At 40.9% G+C, this 20107-nt stretch overlaps 1 protein-coding gene across 1 annotated transcript in view; it reads right to left on the bottom strand.

Annotated features, from left to right (window-relative positions):
- LOC128693475 (juvenile hormone esterase-like) overlaps positions 1 to 20107 on the bottom strand; it is a 179984-nt gene that overhangs the window by 145005 nt on the left and 14872 nt on the right. The window contains exons 2-3 of the mRNA XM_070097319.1: positions 9569 to 9771; positions 506 to 643 (exon numbers count right to left, since the gene is read on the bottom strand). Coding sequence (XP_069953420.1) covers positions 506 to 643; positions 9569 to 9760 — 330 coding nt within the window. The 5' untranslated portion in view covers positions 9761 to 9771. The remainder of the gene's footprint in view (positions 1 to 505; positions 644 to 9568; positions 9772 to 20107) is intronic.

The following is a 20107-nucleotide window of genomic DNA, read 5'->3' as shown; positions in this document are numbered from 1 at the left end:
AATTAGTTCCTGCCATTAACGCATTGTTTCTTACTGTCTCTTCCCTATCCGGTGCCCCTATGCTTCTGTCCCTGGGCATAGCAGTTGTCTGTTAGAGTCTATGTGTATAGTCTAGCTCCTTCATTGTCTTTAGTCCCCTCATTAGTTCCTGCTGTTCTCCCTGCCTTTTCCCAGGCCCCCCTTGAGTCTGATAGAGTCATCGTGTACAGTATATCTCCTTTGTTCCCTACTGTCCCCCTCATCGGTGACTGATGCAGTGGTTCTTGGTGTCATGGCTGCACTGTCCTTTGGTTCTTTAGGCTGTTTCAGACTCTTTAGTTCTTCTACTAAGCTCTGTATCATCAACTTCGTGTTTGTGTGTGTGTGTGTGTGTGTGTGTGTAAAGTACGCATGGTGTTAATTTTAGTAACATAAAAAGAAAATAGGTTTCGCCTCCCCTGAGAACCTTGAACATGGTGTACTTGGTATACTTGCACGATAGGGCATGAAGGTAGACTGAACTCACCGAGGGCGTAAACACATTGAGGTAGAGACAATCCTCAAAGCCTTGCAGTTCTTTCGTTATAAAGCTCGGCTGTAAGCAAAGTGGGGGTTCAGACGAGCCATCCCGAACACCGTCCCACCTGAGACTGGCCACGGGTGCCTGCAGAGAGAAGTAACTTTGTCTCATAGAACAAAGGTATAGAAAGGCATAGTACTTTAAAATCTTAGATGGGATGTTCAATATTCAACGAGATGGATCAGTAAGATAGTGGATGACCTCTGTTATATCATCAAAAGCTCCTACGTAAAAAAATCTGAAAAAATAAAAACTCAACACTTCATTACCATCATTACTACAGTGGTAGGAATGGTTCAATCACCAGTAAACACGACACATAAGTGTTGAGGTTAAACAAAATCACTGAAACATTTTAAAAAATGACAAAAATATTATAAACAACCATGTTCTTAAGAACTCTGAGTATTTGTAGACCAGAGTTCATAGATGAATGATTAATAAAGATATGTGGAACAATATGTAGCATAAAATACCCGAAATATTCTAGTAAGAATATCATTAAAAATTGATAGAATTACAATTTACAACCCAAGAAAGGGTAAGGAACCATACTGTTTATATATATATATATATATATATATATATATATATATATATATATATATATATATATATATATATATATATATATATATATATATATGCAATAAGATATCAGGATATGCAAACCAACCACTGTGAAAGGATAGTGAAATTCCAAGTGCTTTCGTGACTTCTCACATTATCAAGGAACTATAAGGACAATACATCAAAGGAAGGCATATAAAGGGTCGAGACCACACCTCACCATCACATCCCACAACAAAGTAACACCTGACACGCGACGACACGCGACGACACCCGACTCATATGAAAGGAGGAACACTGCAGCAGGCCTGCTGGCCCAACTAGATAGGTCCTTCACGACATCCCACTAGCAAAATATTTGTCTAACCCAAGTACTCTACCCAAGAATTAAGATTTATTATTTATCCAATGTATTATTAAATTCTTCCCAAATTTTACTAATTATAAATGAATCTAATTTATATAAACCAAAGGAAATACTCATATTAATTTCAAAACTGCTTTTTTATGAATCTTATAGACACATCCGTCAGCATTTTGGGGGAATTCTTTATTAAAAGTTTCTTTACTGAAGATTTTGAAACACAACTTTGATATTAAGTCTTAAGAAAAGAAGGCATATCAACATACCTGAACTTAATAGAGCTAAATGGTTCAGATATGTGACCTAAGTACAGGTCACCACAGGTGACCTGTACTTAGCTCAGTGAGGACGTGTCTAGTGTACACTCTGTTGACTGAGCCAAGATGCCCTCCATCGAGCAACTTTACCAGCAGCTTAAGGAAGAATTGATGGTAGCGAAGATAGAGATACGGCAATTGACTGAGGACAACAAGAGGATTCGTAGTAGTCCTCCTGTTGTGAGTCCTCAGGTCAAGAAGGGAACCTGGACAGTGGTTGGACAGCATGGAACGAAGCTGACGATCAAGAAGATGAATGGAAATGTAGAAACGATGAAGAAGAAAGAGACTGCTGTAGAAACTGTTGTGGAAACATCTAATGCATTCTCCATGCTACCCAACGAATGTGAGTCGACTACTGGGAACGTCACGACGAACGACACCAAGGAAGGTAAGAATATTGTTGTTGTTGGGGATAGCCAGGTTAGGTATATGGATAGGGCCTTCTGCTTTAAGGATAGGAGTAGGAGACAGAGGGTTTGCTTTCCTGGGGCTGGGATGGAGGATATTGATAGCTGGCTTGACATCATGAACGGTAATGGGATCAATCCTATTATCTGCCTCAGTGCTGGAGGCAATGATGTAGGCATGCATAGAAGTGAGGATTTAGTTAGAAGGTTCAGGACAGCAGTAGACATAATTAGGAAGGAGGGGTATCCTGTTATATGTGGCATTTTGTCAAGAAGGGGTGTTGGAAATGAATGGTTGTCCAGAGCAATTAGTATTAATTGTTGGCTGGACAAACACTAAGGATAATGCAGTATCATTCATTGACAACTGGGACCACTTCTATGGCCGAAATGACATGTATGCCAGAGATGGAGTTCACTTATTCAGGGCAGGTGTGGGTTTTCTTGCTAGCTCAGTTGAGGGGGTTGTTAGGACTTTAAACGAGGATTAGTTAGATGAATGAATCTTGATAATAACAGTCATGGAGTAATGCTGGGTAATGATAATTTCAGAAATTGTGTAAAAGCAAAGGTGAATAGGAAAAATGTGCAGAAGAAAAAACATGTGATGGTATTTTATGCTAACAGTCGAAGTGCAAGAAATAAGATTAATGAACTACGTTTGGTAGCATGTGCTGGGAACTTTGATGTCATTGCATTAGCTGAAACGTGGTATGATTTAAAGAGTCGGGATATGATTGCTGAGTGTAATATTCAAGGGTTTAAGTTGTTCCATATGGATAGATGTGATGGGAAGGGGGGAGGAGTTGCATTATATGTTCAAGAAAATATTAATTGTTACATAAAAACAGGTATAAAAATAGATGGAACAGTAACAGAATCTGTTTGGGTAGAGTTTGTAGAGGGTCAAGAAAAACCAATTCTAGGTGTAATATACCGACCTCCAGGCTTGGATCACGATAGAGGGAGACTTCTTTGGGACGAAATTGTTAGGGCTTCTAGACACAATAACGTAGTGATAGTAAGGGATTTTAACTTTAGTCAAATTGACTGGAATTCTTTGACCAGTAATCTGGAGTCCAGTGACGTTATGGAAACAGTTGAGGACTTTTCTGAAGCAGTGTGTAACAAAGCCTACCAGGGGTAATAATTTGCTCGACCTAATCTTGTCAAATAAGGAAACACTCGTAAATAATCTGGAGATCACTGAAGAGCTTGGCGCAATTGATCACAAATTCATCACTTTTAGCATTAACTGGGAATACAAGAACAACGATAGTACGGTAAAAATCCCTGATTTTCGTTCTGCCGATTACAATGGACTTAGGGAATACCTGTCTAATCTCAATTGGGGTTATCTAGTTAATGATTCTATTGACGATGATCATGCTTGTGATTACGAAGGGATCTGCGTTTATGATTTTTTTCTTAATAATGTACACCGTGCTCAGAGTATATACATTCCCCAGACAGAAATTAAGTATAATAATAACGATCCCAAATGGGTTAACAGGAGGCTAAAGCATCTATTAGGGGAGAAAAGGGGAATTTATGGGCGCATCAGAAGAGGAGAGGTTAACCTTACTGACCAATAAGCTCAGCTTAAAAGAGAAGTAAAAAAGGGGATTAGAAAGGCTAAACGTGACTATGAAATTAGAGTTGCTAATGAATCAAAGACAATCGAAAGGGCTTCTTTCAAGTGTATAGGACGAAGGTGAAGGAAAAAATAGGACCTCTCAAAATTGGGAATGGACAGCTGACGGATAACGAACTGGAAATGTGTTCCTTATTTAATGACTATTTTTTTTTTTTTTGGTCAGTTTTTACACAGGAAGACACAAATGAGATTCCAGAAATTAAAAATTTTTCAGTTCCTGATAAATTCAAATTAACTAACATTACTGTCACGAGGGACATGGTTATCAGATTGACAAACTGAAGCAAAATAAGTCCCCGGGGCCCGACGAGTTGTTTTCCAGGGTACTTAAGGAATGCAAGATGGAACTTAGTCAATCATTAACAAGTGTGTTTAATGCGTCCATCCTTACTGATGTTGTGCCAGAGTTGTGGAAGATGGCTGTGGTTCCTATATTCAAATCAGGGGATAAGTCCGTTCCTTCAAATTACCGTCCAATAAGCCTGACATCTATAGTGGGCAAGTTATTATTAGAATCAATTATAGCTGACATTAATAACAAAAAAAGGCACAATACCGTGACTGGAACGATACACAAATAAACCCGCACATAAAAGAGAGAAGCTTACGACGACGTTTGTAAATGGTCCAAGTCGGACCGAAACGTCGTCGTAAGCTTCTCTCTTTTATGTGCGGGTTATTTGTGTATAGCTGACATTATTAGAAGTCACCTTGAAGACCATAATTTGATTAATGAATCTTAGCATGGGTTCACAAGAGGCCGTTCCTGCCTGACAAATTTACTGACGTTCTTCAACAGAACATTTGAGGCAGATGACAGTGATAAAAACGATGATATTGTTTATTTGGATTTTAGTAAAGCCTTCGATAGAGTACCTCACAAGAGACTCTTAAGAAAAGTGGCAGCTCACGGTATAGGAGGTAAAGTTCTCGAATGGACAGAGGCATGGCTTGCCAATAAAAAGCCGAGAGTTTCCATTAATGGGGTCAAATCTGAATGGGGATTAGTCACTAGTGGCATTCCACAAGGATCAGTTTTAGGCCCTCTCCTGTTCATAATTTACATTAATGATCTTGATGAAGGGATTACGAGTAACATGAGCAAATTTGTTGATGATACAAAGATAGGCCGTATGATTCTTTCTGAGGAGGATAGCAATGAACTCCATGAAGATTTGGACAAATTAATGTCTTTGTCTGAAAAGTGGCAGATGAAGTTCAATGTGGATAAGTGTAAGGTACTAGTCCTTGGTAATGAATATAACCCTCGAAGATATAATCTAGGTGAAGTACAGCTTGATCGTACAGAATGTGAAAAAGACTTGGGAGTCATGGTAAGCGGAAATCAAAAGCCAAGACAGCAGTGCAAACAATCCTTCCTCTTTTCTGCAATTTTGCATATGCTGATTGCAACACAAAAGACCTAAAGCTATTATTCAACTCCCCCCGTGGTTGTTTTGCAATATATATATATATATATATATATATATATATATATATATATATATATATATATATATATATATATATATATATATATATATATATATATATATATATGTCGTGCCGAATATGCAAAACTGGTCAATTAGCAAGAACTCATTTAAAATTAAGTCCTTTCTAAAATTTTCTCTTATACGTTCAAAGATATATTTTTTTTATTAATGTTAATGTAAAATTTTTTAATTTTGCTCCAAAAGAATCTTAGAAAACTTACCTAACCTTAGTATAACAAGAGCAATTTATTTTAGCCTAACCCAACTAAATATATTTTATATTTGTTTACAATAATTTAATGCTAAACAAACACAGTGAAATATATTTTTTTCGTTAGGTTCAGAATGATTTTGGCGAAATTATTGCATACACAAATTTTCACTTGTCCTATATGGCAAGATAGCAAGTTCTGCCTATTCGGCACGACATATATATATATATATATATATATATATATATATATATATATATATATATATATATATATATATATATATATATATATATATATATATATTGATTAGTGAATCTCAGCACGGTTTTACAAAGGGGCGTTTCTGTCTTACGAATTTACTAACTTTCTTCACTAAGGTAGATGAGGAGGTAGATCATGGTATTGAATATGATATTGCGTATATGGACTTCGGTAAGGCTTTCGATAGAGTTCCACATCAGAGGCTGTTGAGAAAACTTAAGGCACACGAAATAGCAGGAGAATTTTTTTCCTGGGTAGAGGCATGATTGACAAATAGGCAGCAGAGAGTAGCGGTGTTCCACAGGGGTCAGTGTTGGGCCCCTTGTTGTCCACAATCTACATAAACGACATGGATGAGGAAATAAATAGCGACATGAGCAAATTTGCTGATGACACCAAAATAGGCCAACCAATTCATTTTAATGATGACACTAGAGCACTCCAGGATGATTTGAATAGACTGATGCAGTGGTCGAAGAGGTGGCAGATGCAGTTTAATATAGACAAATGCAAAGTTTTAAATGTTGGACAGGAAAATAACCATGTCACATATAAATTAAATAATGTAGATCTTAATACTACGGATTGCAAAAAGGATTTAGGAGTTTTGGTTAGCAGTAATCTGAAACCAAGACAAAAGTGCAGAAGTGTTCGCAATAAAGCTAACAGAATCCTTGGCTTCATAGCAAGAAGTATAAATAATAGAAGTCCTCAGGTTGTTCTTCAACTCTATATATCTTTGGTTAGGCCTCATTTTACCCATTCGGCACGACATATTTATGTTTATGTATCATAGTCGTGAATTTAATCACTAAAAACCTTTTACCGTAGCTCCTTTATGTTCCCTCACCAACATACTGGAGGGATTTGTCTGTGCTTATAGTAGGTTTTAGAATGGCTCTTCTCAGGACCTTTTAACTCTTCTAATTTTGCCATAACTTTCACAGTTTTTTAAATGAATTTTTATTACTGTCCAAACATTCACTGAGCCTACGCACAAGAGACAGGAAGCTACTCTCTCCTAAGTTAAGAACTACATTCTTTCACACCTCTCCTCCTTATTCAACCCAAGGAGTTGCGAGCCTTTAATTGGGTCCCTGAAGAGGACAAAAACTGCTATTGGCTAGTTCCCATAATTTATTTCATGCTCTGTTACAGTGCTCAATAAAGTATTAAAACGTGTGTCCCGTCCGGGTTATAAGAATAACAAGATGAGCTCATAAATAATTTACAATACTTAATACTTAGCAAGTTATGGTTGCATTTAGACAAGTTAAAGTAACTATGATTTACTTACAAAAGGAAAAGTCCAATTAATTTTCTAGAAATGCTGGTTATATGAACATTTGTGAGTGAAATGCCTCTGAAATCATGAGTTGTCCTTATTCAAACAATTAATGACAAAGAGTGTGACAATAATTCCTTTGGCTAATTTTACTTTTAATTATATTTACATCAGATGGTGGTGAAAACTCAGAGGTGTCTTTAATCTAGCGGTAATGTGGCAGTAGAGACATCCAGGAGACTGCTGATTTTGACGAATGTACAACAGATATATGGATCTTCCTGTATTATAGAATGATGATAGATGGACCGATTGTCACACTGTCTCAAGTCAAAGAAGCTCAGTTGATATTCTTAACATTCTTGTCCTCAAGCTACTAGTTGACGGCCTAAAACTGCGTCTACTTCCTTCTTGAAGGCAGAACACTGTCACGCATTTCATAACTAATGTGAGAGGGAATCCACAAAAGTTGTTCTCTATCTCACCTGTCTACAGTTCTACAGTACCCGTTTATGGCTTCTGTTACAAACATGTCACAGTTAATACTCTTGGAGTTAACAGCATTAATAGATGATGAAGACTCCTAATTAAGCTCTCAACCTTACTGGGACACACTAGAATATATGAAGCGTAGTTAACAGTTCAGTTGGAAAGGCAGAAGCCCAGAATAGTAGGGCATCTAAAGATAAAAGGAAGGCGATAAAGATAATTTATAAGAAGAAAAGTACAACTAAAACAATTTTTAACTTAATTCATGTTAAGTGCTAAATTCATGTGCGTCATTCTGTGCAAAACGTGGTGGAGGCTCGATCCTCCCTCTGCTGAGTCAGACACTTCTCATTTGCACACACCTGTATATATCAAAAGAATAGATTACATACCATTTATTTAAATAAACACAGGTCACGTTATAATAATTGGAGTACAGATAAAGAGTCTGGTATAGAGAACCTCAGTGAGCATCAGAAGTGCCCTTACATTGTAGAAAACATCAGGGTAGGGATAAACAGACTGTAAATGAACGTAGTCAGAGATAGGTAAGTCAGTAACCTAGCGGAGTTTAGTTTCTTGGAGATATGCATATAAGAAAAAGCTGGAAAATCAGTGTTTTTCATTTTACTTTGATACTTAAATATAATAATATACAATACTGACAAGTTGATAAATAAGACACATGTGCAACAGTTACGTAACTTTATTCCGAAACGTTTCGCCTACACAGTAGGCTTCTTCAGTCAAGTAGAGAGGAGGCAGCAGAAGCAGTAGAGATGTAGAGACGATGTAATCTGTCCATCACCCTTGTAGACGTAGTTTTGAGGTGGTCAGTCCCTAACCCTCTTCTCCAGGCTGAAGGACTGACCACCTCATAACTACGTCTTCAAGGGTGATGGACTCGTGATATTGTCTTCACATCTCTACTACTTCTGCTCCCTCCTCTGTACTCGACTGAAGAAGCCTACTGTGGAGACGGAACGTTTCGGAATAAACTTACCTAACTGTTCACATGTGTCTCACTTATAACCTGTGATGTTTATTTACAGTTTGGCGGAATTTTTTTTTATGATTATCACATAATGAAAGAAGAAAATTATCATAACTGAATAAACTTGGAAAACAGATTCTCGAGAAAAGTCCTTACTTAGAATCTCAGGTCCCAGGTCTACCTCATGTTCTCGCCATACCTTGAATCTCAGGTCCCAGGTCTACCTCATGTTCTCGCCATACCTTGAATCTCAGATTCCAGGTTTACCTCATATCCCCGGCATACCTTGAATCTCAGGTCCCAGGTCTACCTCATGTTCTCGCCATACTTTGAATTTCAGGTCCCAGGTCTACCTCATATTCTCGTTTTACCTTGAATCTCAGGTCCCAGGTTTATCTCATGTCCTTGCCATATCTTGAATCTTAGGTCCAAGGTCTACCATACCTTCAATCTCAGGTCCCAGGTTTACCTTATGTCCCAGCCATACCTTGAATCTCAGGTCAGAGGTTTACCATACCTTGAATATCTGGTCCCAAGTTTACCTCATGTCCCCGCCATATCTTGAATCTCAGGTCCCAGATCTACCATACCTTCAATCTCAGGTCCCAGGTTTACCTCATGTCCCCGCCATACCTTCAATCTCAGGCCCCAGGTTTACCATACCTTGAATTTCAGGTCCAAGATTTATCTCATGTCCCTGCCGTATCTTGAATCCCAGGTCTACCTCATGTCCCCGCCATACCTTGAATCTCAGGTCCTAGGTCTACCATACCTTGAATCTCAGATCCCATGTCTACCATACCTTGAATTTCAGGTTCCAGGTCAACCATATCTTGAATCTCAGGTCCTAGGTCTACCATACCTTGACTCTCAGGTTCCAGGTTTACCTAGTGTCATCGCCTTATGTTGAATCTCTGATCCCTGGTCTACTGATTCATATCCTCGCCTTACCTTGAATCTCAGGTCTCCAACAGGAGGCTGGGCAAAGGGGATAGACCTGTAGGCGTAGAAGGCAGCTCCACTGAGAGAGTGTTCCCTGAGGCCAGAGATCCTGCCTTCCTCAGTGTTCACTACCGGCAGTACTGCCTCTTGCCCCAACACTGCCGCCACCAACACCACCACCATCACAGCCACTCTCGTCATTACTGATTCTCCTGAGGAGAGAGATAGCATTAGCAGAAATTTGAATGCATATGCCCAAATCTCCCATCACAGGCAAGTAAATATTAATTATTTATTATCTTTTGTTGCATGCCTGTTATAGGTGAGTTACCCTTCGTAAGTTAGAAAACCCTTAGACTATAAATCCTAGTTTTTCAGGAGATTTAGGTCTTATTAAAATTTCCGGGAGGATTTGAATCACCATTAAATAATAGAATTGTTACAATAATTTTAGGATATTATTGTTAGGTCGATACCCTGAGAGAACGATATCAATAGTAAATAACGAAACATTATTGGAATCCATTATTATTAATATGATTATTAGGAGGAACGCTAAACCCGTAGAGATTATACAGCGCCTGTGGGGATGGAAGGTGGGGGGTTGGAAGGCATGCAGGCTCAGTTCAAGGAACCGGAGCACAGATCCAATTCCCCTGATCAAGAGCCCTTCACTAGCATCAAGGAACTTACCTCAATTGATGGGCTACTGGAACCCACCTGGTAGGTGGTGACCCGCTGATTGCGAATGAATATTGTTTTCTGAGGTTCCATTAAGTTTCTTTAGATATTATTTCAAATAGAGTTACACAATCACTGGTCATCATTTATTTTCTGGTCAATTATATTACACCGATTCTAGGGTAAGTTTGTGGTGCTGACTCCTAATACCTGGAGTTTACCTGGAGAGAGTTCCGGGGGTCAACGCCCCCGTGGCCCGGTCTGTGACCAGGCCTCCTGGTGGATCAGGCTGTTACTGCTGGCTGCACGCAATCCAACATACGAGCCACAGCCCGGCTGGTCAGGTACCGACATTAGGTGCTTGTCCACTGCCTGCTTGAAGACAGCCAGGGGTCTATTGGTAATCCCCCTTATGTATGCTGGGAGGCAGTTGAACAGTCTCGGGCCCCTGACACTTATTGTATTGTCTCTTAACGTGCTAGTGACACCCCTGCTTTTCACTGGGGGGATATTGCATCGTCTGCCAAGTCTTTTGCTTTTGTTGTGAGTGATTTTCGTGTGCAAGTTCGGTACTAGTCCCTCTAGGATTTTCCAGGTGTATATAATCATGTATCTCTCCCTCCTGCGTTCCAGGGAATACAGGTTCAGGAACTTCAAGCGCTCCCAGTAATTGAGGTGTTTTATCTCCGTTATGCGCGCCGTGAAGGTTCTCTGTACATTTTCTAGGTCAGCAATTTCACCTGCCTTGAAAGGTGCTGTTAGTGTGCAGCAATATTCCAGCCTAGATAGAACAAGTGACCTGAAGAGTGCCATCATGGGCTTGGCATCCCTAGTTTTGAAGGTTCTCATTATCCATCCTGTCATTTTTCTAGCAGATGCGATTGATACAATGTTATGGTCCTTGAAGGTGAGATCCACCGACATGATCACTCCCAGGTCTTTGACGTTGGTTTTTCGCTCTATTTTGTGGCCGGAATTTGTTTTGTACTCTGATGAAGTTTTAATTTCCTCTTGTTTACCATATCTGAGTAATTGAAATTTCTCATCGTTGAACTTCATATTGTTTTCTGCAGCCCACTGAAAGATTTGGTTGATGTCTGCCTGGAGCCTTGCAGTGTCTGCAATGGAAGACACTGTCATGCAGATTCGGGTGTCATCTGCAAAGGAAGACACGGTGCTGTGGCTGACATCCTTGTCTATGTCAGATATGAGAATAAGAAACAAGATGGGAGCGAGTACTGTGCCTTATGGAACAGAGCTTTTCACCGTAGCCGCCTCGGACTTTACTCTGTTGACTACTACTCTTTGTGTTCTGTTTGTGAGGAAGTTATAGATCCATCTACCAACTTTTCCTGTTATTCCTTTAGCACGCATTTTGTGCGCTATTATGCCATGGTCACACTTGTAGAAGGCTTTTGCAAAGTCTGTATATATTACTTCTGCATTCTTTTTGTCTTCTAGTGCATCTAGAACCTTGTCGTAGTGATCCAATAGTTGAGACAGACAGGAGCGACCTGTTCTAAACCCATGTTGCCCTGGGTTGTGTAATTGATGGGTTTCTAGATGGGTAGCGATCTTGCTTCTTAGGACCCTTTCAAAGATTTTTATGATATGAGATGTTAGTGCTATCGGTCTGTAGTTCTTTGCTATTACTTTACTGCCCCCTTTGTGGAGTGGGGCTATGTCTGTTGTTTTTAGTAACTGTGGGACGACCCCCGTGTCCATGCTCCCTCTCCATAGGATGGTAAAAGCTCGAGATATGGGCTTCTTGCAGTTCTTGATGAACACGGAGTTCTATGAGTCTGGCCCTGGGGCAGAGTGCATGGGCATGTCATTTACAGCCTGTTCGAAGTCATTTGGCGTCAGGATAACATCGGATAGGCTTGTGTTAACCAAATTCTGTGGCTCTCTCATAAAAAAATTCATTTTGATCTTCGACTCTCAGTCTGGTTAGCGGCTTGCTAAAAACTGAGTCATATTGGGATTTGAGTAGCTCACTCATTTCCTTACTGTCATCTGTGTAGGACCCATCTTGTTTAAGTAGGGGCCCAATACTGGACGTTGTTCTCGACTTTGATTTGGCATAGGAAAAGAAATACTTTGGGTTTCTTTCAATTTCATTTATGGCTTTTAGTTCTTCCCGCGATTCCTGACTCCTATAAGATTCCTTTAGCTTAAGTTCGATGTTTGCTATTTCTCTGACCAGTGACTCCCTACGCATTTCAGATATATTGGCCTCTTTTAGCCGCTCTGTTATTCTTTTCCGTCGCCTGTAAAGGGAGCGCCTGTCTCTTTCTATTTTACATCTACTCCTCCTTTTTCTTAAAGGAATAAGCCTTGAGCATACATCGAGTGCCACCGAGTTAATCTGTTCTAGGCATAAGTTGGGGGTCTGTGTTGCTTAGTCTATCTTCCCAGCTTATATCGGTTAGGACTTGGTTTACTTGGTCCCACTTCATGTTCTTGTTATTGAAATGAATTTGGTGAAGGCTCCCTCGTGACTAATCTCATTATGTCGGTCTGGGGCTCCACGCATACATGTCTGAACCTCGATTATGTTGTGATCTGAGTATATTGTTTTTGATATGGTGACATTTCGTATCAGATCATCATTGTTAGTGACGATGAGGTCTAGTGTATTCTCCAGTCTAGTAGGCTTTATTATTTGCTGGTTTAAATTGAATTTTGTGCAGAGATTTAAAAGATCGTGTGTGTGTGAGTTCTCGTCAGAGCTGCCTCCTGGTGGTATCACTGCAACAACATTATTTGCTATATTCCTCCATTTTAGGTGCCTTAAGTTGAAATCCCCCAGGAGCAAGATGTTGGGGGCAGGAGCTGGAAGATTTTCCAGACAGTGGTCAATTTTTAACAGCTGTTTCTGGAATTGCTGGGACGTTGCATCCGGAGGCTTGTAGACTACCACAAATGACTAGGTTTTGGTTCTCGATCTTTACTGCTAAAACTTCCACTACATCATTTGAGGCATTAGGCAGTTCTGTGTAAACAAGTGACTCTGCGATATACAGGCCAACCCCCCCCCCTCCCTTTTGCCCGTTCACTCTGTCGCATCTGCATAGGTTGTACCCTGGGATCCATATTTCGTTGTCCAAGTGATCCTTTATGTGGGTCTCTGTGAAAGCCGCGAACATTGCATTTGCCTCTGCAAGCAGTCCACGGATGAAAGGTATTTTGTTGTTCGTTGCTGGCTTTAGACCCTGTATATTTGCAAAGAAGAATGTCATCGGACTGGTGGTATTGGTGGTACTGCGGGGGGGGGGGGAACTTTTTTCCGGCATTAGTATCTGTATCTGTTGGTTTGGAGTGGAGGCCATCGACTGTGGTTCCACTCCAGGAATGACTGGATTTGGTGTACGATTTCTGCCATTTCCTGCCAGTTTTTTTCCTTCCTGGCACTAAAAACCTCTCCCTCTTGAGTGGCTGTGGCAACCCAGGTTTTCCCATGGCCTGGATGTTTTGTATCTTTTTGTCCCCTTGAGATGGTATGCCTGGCAATTTAAATTATAGCACAGTCTTTCCTGTACTGAAGAGGGACACATTTCAGGGTGAATATGTCATCGGTTTTGCTTGATTTGCTCTAGTTTTTGATAAATTTGGTATCCCATTGAAAAACATAAAAGATGTGAAGAAAATATTGATCAGGCGGGGCTAACTTACAAATCGCTTTGAAATTATTTTTTCGATCATGCAAAAGTCAAATCGTGTAATACATATTGGCACTTCATTCTATATAAGAACAGATTAATATAATAAAATAATTCAGATGCCACTAATTACTGCATTTACGATTTTTTTCTTTGTTGGTCATCAGGACAATTTTGTTCAGTGAGCAATTGGAAGAGATGCATATTGGTTACCATTGTGCAATAAGACACATTTCAAGCTTCTAATGGAGTTGTCTATAAAGAGCCGCCAATCTCCTGATCAATATTCAAGTCCCATTCGAAGAAGTCCAGGGATGTTATTGCAATATACAAGTTCTCCATCTTGGCTAAAGTAAGGAAGGAATTCAACCTCTCTTGTCCGATAAGCTGTTTTAATTTCTTGCTGTAGACACTTCTTTTCTTTTAGTTTGGATACTAAAAGTTCAGATACTGTACCTGGTTTGACAGACTTAGGTCACGTGTCAGATCACTGAGTTCTTCTTGGTAGAACTGTTGTGGTGTTTAAATACTTCATATTCACTTCCACTGTTATCACCAATGTTACATTCTAAACCCTGAGTTTCTTCAACATCTGACAATGGAAGGTCAGTCAGTGTCGTAAACACTGGTATGGGAACATCTTCACTGTGTGGCACAGGTCTCTTTGATGACTCTAAATCAGGATATTCCCACTTGACTTTCTTGTGTTGATTGAAATCTTTCACATTCACCAAACAGAAATAGCAATCGTCGAGGCGGTTTCTCGGCTCTCTCCACACCATAGGAACACCGAAGTTTAAACTTGTTCCTTTGCCTATTTTTCCACTGTCGTAAGTATTCTACACAGGTTTTACAAACCATATAGAGAGCCCAAGACTTGTCTTGTTCTCCAGGCGTCACTCTCACAAATAAGCAAGATAAGCTTGTTTTACAAAATCCGTGATTTTTTCTTTGTTTTTGCAATGAGTGTTTACCACAAATCTAACAAAATGCATTGGAATTGTTTAAGCAGACTCTTCGTGAAGAACTCATGTTTATCTTGAAATATAACAAAATAAAGGCTAGTATTATCACCTGGTCGTTGTTGATATAACTCCTTTTGTTAAATATTAAATCATTTAAAAATATAATTCTAATCTTTATTAATTAAAACTATTTGCAAATACAAATTGTCACTACATCTACATATACACACGTTGTCTAATGGAGTTGTCTATAAAGAGCCGCCAATCTCCTGATCAATATTCAAGTCCCATTCGAAGAAGTCCAGGGATGTTATTGCAATATACAAGTTCTCCATCTTGGCTAATGCCGGAAAAAAAATCCCCCCCCAGTACCAACAATACCACCAGTCCGATAACATTCTTCTTTGCAAATATACAGGGTCTAAAGCCAGCAACAAACAACAAAATACCTTTCATCCGTGGACTGCTTGCAGAGGCAAAGGCAATGTTAGCAGCTTTCACTGAGACCCACATAAAGGATCACTTGGACAACGAAATATGGATCCCAGGTTACAACCTATACAGATGTGACAGAGTGAACAGGCAAAAGGGGGGGGGTTGGCCTGTACATTGCAGAGTCACTTGTTTGCACAGAACTGCTTAATGCCTCAAATGACGTAGTGGAAGTTTTAGCAGTAAAGGTCGAGAACCAAAACCTAGTCATTGTGGTAGTCTACAAGCCTCCGGATGCAACATCCCAGCAATTCCAGGAACAGCTGTTAAAAATTGACCACTGTCTGGAAAATCTTCCAGCTCCTGCACCCAACATCTTGCTCCTGGGGGATTTCAATTTAAGGCACCTAAAATGGAGGAATATAGCAAATAATATTGTTGCAGTAATAACACCAGGAGGCAGCTCTGATGAAAACTCACACTCACACGAGCTTTTAAATCTCTGCACAAAATTCAATTTAAACCAGCAAATAATAGAGCCTACTAGACTGGAGAATACACTAGACCTCATCTTCACTAACAATGATGATCTGATAAGAAATGTCACCATATCAAAAACAATATACTCAGATCACAACATAATTGAGGTTCAGACATGTATGCGTGGAGCCCCAGACCGACAAAATGAGACTAGTCACGAGGGAGCATTCACCAAATTCAACTTCAATAACAAAAACATAAAGTGGGACCAAGTAAACCAAGTCCTAACCGATATAAGCTGGGAAGATATACTAAGCAACACAGACCCAAACTTATGCCTAGAACAGATTAACTCGGTGGCACTCGATGTATGCACAAGGCTTATTCCTCTAAGAAAAAGGAGGAGTAGATGTAAAATAGAAAGAGACAGGCGCTCCCTTTACAGGCGACGGAAAAGAATAACAGAGCGGCTAAAAGAGGTCAATATATCTCAAATGCGCAGGGAGACACTGGTCAGAGAAATAGCAAGCATCGAACTTAAGCTAAAAGAATCCTTTAGGAGTCAGGAATCGCGGGAAGAACTAAAAGCCATAAATGAAATCGAAAGAAACCCAAAGTATTTCTTCTCCTATGCCAAATCAAAATCGAGAACAACGTCCAGTATTGGGCCCCTACTTAAACAAGATGGGTCCTACACAGATGACAACAAGGAAATGAGTGAGCTACTCAAGTCCCAATATGACTCAGTTTTTAGCAAGCCGCTAACCAGACTGAGAGTCGAAGATCAAAATGAATTTTTTATGAGAGAGCCACAAAATTTGATTAACACAAGCCTATCCGATGTTATCCTGACGCCAAATGACTTCGAACAGGCGATAAATGACATGCCCATGCACTCTGCCCCAGGGCCAGACTCATGGAACTCTGTGTTCATCAAGAACTGCAAGAAGCCCCTATCACGAGCCTTTTCCATCCTATGGAGAGGGAGCATGGACACGGGGGTCGTCCCTCAGTTACTAAAAACAACAGACATAGCCCCACTCCACAAAGGGGGCAGTAAAGCAACAGCAAAGAACTACAGACCAATAGCACTAACATCCCATATCATAAAAATCTTTGAAAGGGTCCTAAGAAGCAAGATCACCACCCATCTAGAAACCCATCAGTTACACAACCCAGGGCAACATGGGTTTAGAACAGGTCGCTCCTGTCTGTCTCAACTACTGGATCACTACGACAAGGTCCTAAATGCACTAGAAGACAAAAAGAATGCAGATGTAATATATACAGACTTTGCAAAAGCCTTCGACAAGTGTGACCATGGCGTAATAGCGCACAAAATGCGCGCTAAAGGAATAACAGGAAAAGTCGGTCGATGGATCTATAATTTCCTCACTAACAGAACACAGAGAGTAGTCGTCAACAGAGTAAAGTCCGAGGCAGCTACGGTGAAAAGCTCTGTTCCACAAGGCACAGTACTAGCTCCCATCTTGTTCCTCATCCTCATATCCGACATAGACAAGGATGTCAGCCACAGCACCGTGTCTTCCTTTGCAGATGACACCCGAATCTGCATGACAGTGTCTTCCATTGCAGACACTGCAAGGCTCCAGGCGGACATCAACCAAATCTTTCAGTGGGCTGCAGAAAACAATATGAAGTTCAACGATGAGAAATTTCAATTACTCAGATATGGTAAACATGAGGAAATTAAATCTTCATCAGAGTACAAAACAAATTCTGGCCACAAAATAGAGCGAAACACCAACGTCAAAGACCTGGGAGTGATTATGTCGGAGGATCTCACCTTCAAGGACCATAACATTGTATCAATCGCATCTGCTAGAAAAATGACAGGATGGATAATGAGAACCTTCAAAACTAGGGAGGCCAAGCCCATGATGACACTCTTCAGGTCACTTGTTCTATCTAGGCTGGAATATTGCTGCACTCTAACAGCACCTTTCAAGGCAGGTGAAATTGCCGACCTAGAAAATGTACAGAGAACTTTCACGGCGCGCATAACGGAGATAAAACACCTCAATTACTGGGAGCGCTTGAGGTTTCTAAACCTGTATTCCCTGGAACGCAGGAGGGAGAGATACATGATTATATACACCTGGAAAATCCTAGAGGGACTAGTACCGAACTTGCACACGAAAATCACTCACTACGAAAGCAAAAGACTTGGCAGACGATGCACCATCCCCCCAATGAAAAGCAGGGGTGTCACTAGCACGTTTAAGAGACCATACAATAAGTGTCAGGGGCCCGAGACTGTTCAACTGCCTCCCAGCACACATAAGGGGGATTACCAACAGACCCCTGGCAGTCTTCAAGCTGGCACTGGACAAGCACCTAAAGTCAGTTCCTGATCAGCCGGGCTGTGGCTCGTACGTTGGTTTGCGTGCAGCCAGCAGCAACAGCCTGGTTGATCAGGCGCTGATCCACCAGGAGGCCTGGTCACAGACCGGGCCGCGGGGGCGTTGACCCCCGAAACTCTCTCCAGGTAAACTCCAGGTAAACTGAGGTTACGTATGCAATATCTCACAAACTAGAGCCAATTTGAAAAACTGACATTTTCGAATTCAGGTCACTTGTTCTATCTAGGCTGGAATATTGCTGCACTCTAACAGCACCTTTCAAGGCAGGTGAAATTGCCGACCTAGAAAATGTACAGAGAACTTTCACGGCGCGCATAACGGAGATAAAACACCTCAATTACTGGGAGCGCTTGAGGTTTCTAAACCTGTATTCCCTGGAACGCAGGAGGGAGAGATACATGATTATATACACCTGGAAAATCCTAGAGGGACTAGTACCGAACTTGCACACGAAAATCACTCACTACGAAAGCAAAAGACTTGGCAGACGATGCACCATCCCCCCAATGAAAAGCAGGGGTGTCACTAGCACGTTAAGAGACCATACAATAAGTGTCAGGGGCCCGAGACTGTTCAACTGCCTCCCAGCACACATAAGGGGGATTACCAACAGACCCCAGGCAGTCTTCAAGCTGGCACTGGACAAGCACCTAAAGTCAGTTCCTGATCAGCCGGGCTGTGGCTCGTACGTTGGTTTGCGTGCAGCCAGCAGCAACAGCCTGGTTGATCAGGCGCTGATCCACCAGGAGGCCTGGTCACAGACCGGGCCGCGGGGGCGTTGACCCCCGAAACTCTCTCCAGGTAAACTCCAGGTAATCCCAAAATACCCTAAATACTTTCAAATATCATTGGCAACGAATTTTTTTTGTTGTTGTTGACCAGTGAATTAAATTTTATTGTTCATTGTAACATGTGTAAACTAATTAGGATAACCCTAAAAAAAAAGTCAGTGACTTATTTCTACTGTGGTGAATTTCTGATTCAGCCACCATAATTACTGACCTCCAGAGACCCTCCGAGTCACTCAGTCTGTGGCCCCAGTGTCAGGAATGGTTCAAATGGAGCAGAGCTTTAAAGAGTTGAGGGACTCATACAAGCGACAACACTGGCCCTGAGACACCAAAGATTTAACCCTCTTGATTGTCCCTGCACCAGCACCTCTGCTACTCCCTACGAGCTGTGTGAGTGGGGAAGGTAACAGACAAGTCTGTTGATAGACAAAGCAAAGCTCTCCTCCTGTAGCTACAAGCAGATACAGAAATTTCAAACAGGTAATTACATACATACATACACATCTTACTATAACCTTGTCGGTTATATATAACCTTGTCGGTTATATATTTGTTCCTGTACTTAGACAAACAGTTACACACTGTGACACCACATTACGTCACAACCTCATGCACAAACGCTACAATAAATCAATACACGTGCAATAATTATTTCATAAAATACCTATTATATCTGACAATTATTTTCAAGCATTCTTTTTTTTACAATAGAGTAGGACCCCGGTATGTGCTGGGGATATGTACCAAGACCCGCCGCGGATACTGAAAACCGAGGAGAGTAGCGAACAATATATTTAAATTATTTTTCGTTTACATACATACCTATGATGTTGGGTTTTGGAGGGGTGTTGGGATGGAGGCTGAAAGAAACGACGTGGTATGATGGTGACCATATGGGTGGCAATGTTGGTGATCCAGTGTGATTGTTAGTATGGATGACTGACCGGGTGAGTGTACAGTTGGTGCAGGCAGTAATTAGGGTGCCTGGCGGCTACGTGGCTAGGAGTGTAGATGGAATGTTAGAGTGTGTGGGCCTCGAAAACATGGGTAAGCTGTAGGAGTGGGGGCCATGTGGGCTTGAAGCTCTGGGAGAGTGATGAGTGAAAGCATGAGTAAGGTATGGGGCCATGTGGGCTTGAAGCTGTGGATGAGT

Source organism: Cherax quadricarinatus, chromosome 57 (genome assembly GCF_038502225.1).
Source record: "Cherax quadricarinatus isolate ZL_2023a chromosome 57, ASM3850222v1, whole genome shotgun sequence".
Classification (NCBI taxonomy): Eukaryota; Metazoa; Arthropoda; class Malacostraca; order Decapoda; family Parastacidae; genus Cherax; species Cherax quadricarinatus.
Note: the sequence above shows the minus strand (reverse complement) of the source record. Positions and strands in the feature narration are given on the sequence as shown.